Genomic DNA, 6,000 nt, shown 5'->3' with positions numbered 1-6,000 from the left:
TTCTCTCCCATTTTCAGTTAAATTTGAAGCTACTTTTGACTGCAGTGGGGTTTGGCATGAGAACAGAGCATCATGTTAATAGACATGATTTTCAGGCCAGATATTAGATGATGATGTCTTTGGGACAAGGAGTTTGCCTTCTTCACAGTGAAGCAGCTAGGCAAGTGTTACAAAGGCATGTTTTATATATGATGAGATATGATCATATATGATGATGATGATGATATGATCATATATGATATGATATGATGAGAGTTGTAGCCCGTGATTGGTCCTACATATCGGTGTAAATTGGAGCAATTTTGTCCGAGTCTGTGACATGAATATAGCCTGGACGAAAAAGCAAGTTGCATCTGTGTAGGAGAAGTCCTGAAGGTTTGACTCAGTCAACACCATCTTTGAAGTCAATGAGGCTGAAGTTATTGCCTGTTAAGAGGAGCAGTCCATCTGGGATGTCTCAGATGAATGAAGTTTAATACTGAAAATGATGATAGAAATATGTAAAGCATAAAAACACCTCTGCCAGCCACTTTGTTCCTGGCTTGGAGGGCTTGTATGTTTAGTCTTGAATGTTTTCACACTGGTTTTGCGTACTGAGATAGAGCTGCTGAGTGAAAACAAGTAAGTGCCAATAAGAAGGCCTGATTTCGTAACTGGGGCAAAACAGACAAATTGCACGTTCAGCTACTTTGTAGCTTGGCGTGAGGGGTTCTCCTGGTAAGGGTCATGCTGGGGACACGAAGAGGGCTAATAAATAGTATAAATAATAGCATCAGTAGTAACGATGTCTGTGGGCATGAAAGTAGTGGGTTTTTCTTCCTTTTTTTCTTTTTTTCTTTTTTTTTTGGCATGTGTTTAGTCTCGTCGGCTTGATTTTCGCCCGGGGGTTCTGAGAGCTGGAGCGGGGACGGGCGGGGATGCGGCGGCCGCGTTGGCGAGCAAGTGACCCGCGGTGGCCAGAGGCCTCCCCGCGGGCGCGGGCGCTGTCCCCGCCGCGGGGCTGTCGCTCCGGGACGCTCCGCGGGGGCGCAAAGGGTTAAGCGGCGGCGCGGCCCGGCCCGGCCCGGCCCATTGGTGCGAAGTTTGGAGCGGGGCGGCGCCTGCTCGGCGGCTCGGCCCCCACGGCCACAAAGCGCTGCGGGGAAAGTCGCTTTAGCGCCGGGTTCGCTCGCCCCGGCCCCCCCCTCCCCATCCCAACCCCTCCCCGTCCCCCCCCTCCACCGTCCCCGTCCCCAAGCCCCTTTCCCCTCCTCCCCTCGCTCCTTAAACGGGATTCCGGCGCGGCGAGCCCGGCGCGGCACCAGCGGGCATCCCGCGGCGGCTCCGCCGGTGCCCGCGCTCCCAGCGCGCACACGCGCCCGGAAAAAAAAAAAAAAGAGGAAAATCTGAGAGTTTTTTATTATTTTTCCCACCCCCCGCCCCCGGACGCCCCTTTCCGCCCGTCGCCGGTGGCTCCCTGGCGGCGAGTCGCCCGCGGGGGATGCGGCAGAGGCGCCGCGCCGGGCGCCGCGGCCGCGGGGCTCGCTCCGCGCACGGCAGGAGGCGGCGAGCGGCGGTGATGGGCGCGCGGTGCTAGAGAGCGGCGGCCGAGGTGAGTGCGCGGCCCCGCGGGATGCGGAGGGGGAGCGGAGAGCTCCGCGGGCTGCCCGTGCCTTCCTCCTCCTCCTCCTGCCCCGTCTTGCGGCCGCTCGCCGCGGGTTTGTTTGCCCGGTGCCGTCCCGGACAGCGCGGAATTGGGCACCCGCTTTAAGCGCGCTGGATTCCTGCTTTACATCGCGCTGGAGCGGCGAGGGAGGGCGAAGTTTCGCCAAGGAGCAAATTGCAAATGTGGAGCTGTTTCCTTCGCCGTTTCTCATCTCGTGCCTCTGTTGCAGACTTGCAAAGTGTGCAAAGTTCGGCGTTGTTTTGTTTGCTTTGGTAATCACGCTGCTCTCCTCTCTCCTCCCCGCAGGTCTGGAAGGACGGTAGCCCGTGCAATACGGAGGGATCTGCTTTTCAAAATGGAATTGCAGCTCGCGCTCCTTCTCGCAGGGATAATTGCGTTTTCCTCCTCGGCGAGAGGTAAGAGAGCAGCCTTTGCCTCACGGATCGCGCCCTTCCTCTTGCTACAGCCGAGAGTGTGTCGGGAGGGACCCCACGAGGGCCTTGCCATGGGCACAGGCTCTGGCACCGCGGGTTGCTTTTTGGGCATGGCCCGCGCGCCTCCTTACCTGCGCGGTGCGGTCATCGCTTCGGATGGAGCTGGGTCGCGCTTGGCTTGCTGAGGTTTCTCGAGCGCAGGTGAACTCCCAGGACCCTGGCATGCGCGTGGGTGTGAAAATGCCCGGGTAGTTTTTAAAGAAATCCAGCATTTCTTTGGGTGTCTCTGTGCTGCAGCCGCCCCGCCGGACTCGGCCCTGCGCGTTCCCACTAGCAAACCGAACAGACGCGTCCATTAGCGTCCTCGGTGACAGACAAATGACAGTTCCCAACAGCCAGCCCGTATTTTCCCGCTGGGTCTCTTGTTGTTGATCAGATTTCCATAAACAGGTTACACATTGCAATGCATTGACCTGGCAGTGACGGGTGGGAAAAAAGAGGTTTTTTTGCAGGAAGGTGCTTTAACCCAAGTGACGGGGTCCAAGCTGCAAGACTGCTGGCCCAGGACATACCTTGGCTGGTGCTGTCGGGAAACGGGGAAGCGTTTTATTCTCTCAAAGTGGATCTGTGTGGCCATGAAGGAGAAGGCTGTGTCGCTGTGGGAGCCCCCCGCGGGGTGCGGGGACTGTGGGAATTGGTGAAAGACCTTTAAATCCTTCAGTGCGGGCCAGGGCCCCGTAGTTCCCAATTAAAAGATTTAAACATTTGCCTAAGTGTGGGCAAGGAGGGGGAAGCGTGAAGCTGAGAGCCCCATGTTGGGTTAGAGTGCTGCTTTTTAAAATTTTTTTTCCTTCTTGGCTCCCGCGCAAATATTTTATGGAGGCAGAAGCACTATAAAATGATTCTGCTGGAAGCTGAATGAAAAAGAAAACAGTATATATAACCTTGAAGGTCTGTAGGACTGGATTCCAGGCGAGGTTTACAATGGGGACTCAGTTTTGAGCTGCAGGCGTCGGGCAGCACTGCGTGGATTCGGATGACCTCATGGAGGTGCGTTATTCCAGCAGACCTGGGAGCTGGTGGAGCCCCCCAAAAGCCCACGGTGGGCAGGAGAAGACAAAAAGAGTTTTGTCTGCCCCGTTGCAGGCAGAGGATTTGGTGCTTTGCGTGTGTAAGTGCTGTTTGCACTTCTGCTCACCTGCTTTTATTGCCCCTGGAAAACACAGCATGGTTGACCATGGACTGCAGTTGTACAGCAAGGAAACAAAAAGTTAGCAGAGGTAATTTCAGAACATTGTAGATTTCCCCATAAAGACTTTTTTAAAATATATTTAACTTCGTCAGGGTTGACAAAGAGTTCAAGCTGATTGAACTCTTCAGAGCCGAGGAAATCAGAGCTGCAAATGGCTGGGGAGATGCCCCTGGTTCTTTAAAATGGCACAGAAATAGAATCGCATGGAAATAGATGATCACAGGGGCAACCCCACAAAAAAAGTTCCCTTTTTTTTTTCTCTTTTGCCGATATGGTGAAAGATCCAACTTTCGAGGGAGCAGCGGGGAGACAGCGCTGCCTGTCATGGTGCCGCTGCGCTCTGCGCTGCAGAGAAGTGCCCCCGATTTGAGTAATTTACATTCAGGTAATTTTAGATTCTCTCAAAAATGTGCCTAGCTGTTAACATGCCTGCGGATTTTTTCCCGATGCCTCATGCGGTGGTTTACGCTGCTGGAGAGGTATAGACGTTACCTGCTTTATAGCCGGAGCCGCAGCCCAAGGTCGTGGGGCTTTGCGGCAATGGGAGAAGGTGCTTGGTTTTGGCCAAGTGCTGTGTAATATTTTGTATCCCTGTTGCAAGTTGTGGGTGGTGTAGAGTGTGCCAGTGCCACCGGGTCTGAGGGGCTAGGCAGGAAAGAGGTGTTTTCTGACCTAAATCCCGCATGGAGGAGTGACGGGTTGGAAATGCTGGTTCTTCATGTTCAGTCTGACTGATGGATGGGGCTAATACTGCATCTTTTCTGTCCCAGTGAAAGGGGAAATTTTTGCAAGGTTCAGGCTGTGCCTGATGCCTCTGTCCCTTGGTGCACTCTTGTGATCCAATGTGTTACATCGGGAATACACAAAGCACTGCAAGAACAGCAATAGCTTAGGAAACCAAGAGAGGCCCTTAAGAAAGTGGCCTGACACTTTACATAGCCATGAAAAGCAAAGAGCAGATCTACCTTTTGAAGTCCCGGTGCAGAATTCAGCCCGTCTCAAAGGCTGGGGGAGCAGGTAGCTCCAACTTGGACTTCAGCTTTTAGGGGTCAAACTTAAAGGCTTTGGCTAGGGGCTTGTCTACACCTGGAAACGTAGTGGAATCTGGAAGAACTTGCCCAGTGATCCATCTTATTCCAGGCTCAGCATCTCCTAGTGGGACCTCCACAAAAACCAAAGCATTAGTAGCTATTTTTCATCATTCATGTGCCGTCCTTCCCTTCAAGGACAAACACTAGTGCGAAAACTTCTGCGTGCACAAAATCCCAGTGCAAAATCAGTGCGTCGTGGTTCCCCGAAGGCTAGTTTGCCTCTCGGCCAAGAGCCAAGGCTTGGGGTAGTAGCTTCAGACCTTTTACTAGCTGCTCTGGGCCTTGCCAACCCCATAGCGGGGCCAATGCGGGTGCTGGAGCCCCTGTCCCGTGTCCCCTCCCTCGTTCCCTCCGCGCAGCTCCATAGCTGGTGACAAATGTCCTCTGCGGGGACGAATGCCACCTTGGGTCACCAACCTCTAGTGACCATGTTGTGATGTAGCGGCCGTGGCTCCACACCTCCGGTTGGATACAGGGAATAGAATCCGATATTTTCCCTCTTAGGTTATCCCTGCAGCACCTCGCGCAATAGTTGTTCCCAATCTGTCAAGTTGCCATCGTATTCGCATTGGCTACCCTATATGGTCCCAGGGACGGTGCTTGGCTTGCTCCCGATGCCCAGCTGAGATTTCCTATGGTATGTTTGGAAGTTTTTGGTAAGAGCAGCGGCAACCCTCCTGTTCCTGCTAGGAAACTGATATTCTGCTGCTGGAAACTACTTAATTTGGATGGTGATTTCGTCTTGGGTGCGTGTAGCTCTGTGCTGTGCCGCTTTTCTGAGCGCGGCGGAAAAGTTGGGTCGCGACCGCTCGCCGATGAGGTTGTGGTTCCCTGTTGTTATCAGCCACAAAATTCAAGCATCTGGGGCAGGACTATTTTTTTTTTTGCCTTTTTTTTTTTGTCTTAAATATTGGAGGAAAAGGGACATGTTCTGTAGCTTGTGGTTTATGAGCGCGAACAGTAGTTAATGGGGAAAAGATAAATAGTGAGAATATAAAAGAGGCAGCTGTTGGTTTCTACTTAAAAATTCCCGTATTCCTGTTTGATGATTATTACCAGATATAATGATTAAGTAATTTCTCATTTGTGGAAGAGAAATATATTCAGACCTACCATTTGATTCCCATTTTGCGTAAGTCACTGGAGATCGTCTGGTTAAATTTGGTGCATTTTTTGGATCATGCTGTTAGTGAACTTATTCATGAAAAATCTGCCAGCACCTTTTGAACCTAGAGTCAACATAAAAAAAATCCTCCTTATTTTATTTTAAAACCTCAGTTCCTCCTCTCTTCTGAGGCTGCCGGTCTCTTTAAGTTGCAGCTGAGTTTAGACATACAGTGTGTGTCACTGGAAAATTAGGGTGGACTTTTTCTCCTTTTTACTAGAAATATTACAAAAATTCAGCACATTTTTCAAATGCATTTAGGTTTTCCTTAAAGTTTTTTATAATTTTGTCTTTAAAGTGCATACGCTTCTCTGACCTTCATCAAAAGACACAAGCAGCAAATTAAGAAACTTCTTTTTTTTTCTTTAATAATGAACTTGCACACAGTTAAACTCCAAAGTTGGATTGTTATC

General features: G+C 51.4%; 1 protein-coding gene across 1 annotated transcript in view; it reads left to right on the top strand.

Moving 5' to 3' along the window:
* Positions 1-1,425: 1,425 nt before the first annotated feature.
* FGFRL1 (fibroblast growth factor receptor like 1) overlaps positions 1,426-6,000 on the top strand; it is a 135,463-nt gene continuing 130,888 nt past the window's right edge. The window contains exons 1-2 of the mRNA XM_088524948.1: positions 1,426-1,591; positions 1,952-2,061. Coding sequence (XP_088381074.1) covers positions 2,001-2,061 — 61 coding nt within the window. The 5' untranslated portion in view covers positions 1,426-1,591; positions 1,952-2,000. The remainder of the gene's footprint in view (positions 1,592-1,951; positions 2,062-6,000) is intronic.

Source organism: Tinamus guttatus, unplaced genomic scaffold (assembly GCF_059628265.1).
Source record: "Tinamus guttatus ecotype Peru unplaced genomic scaffold, ASM5962826v1 Tinamus_guttatus_pri_ptg000218l, whole genome shotgun sequence".
Taxonomy (NCBI): domain Eukaryota; kingdom Metazoa; phylum Chordata; class Aves; order Tinamiformes; family Tinamidae; genus Tinamus; species Tinamus guttatus.
The sequence above is the reverse complement of the archived record's forward strand: the minus strand, read 5'-3'. Positions and strand labels throughout refer to the sequence as shown.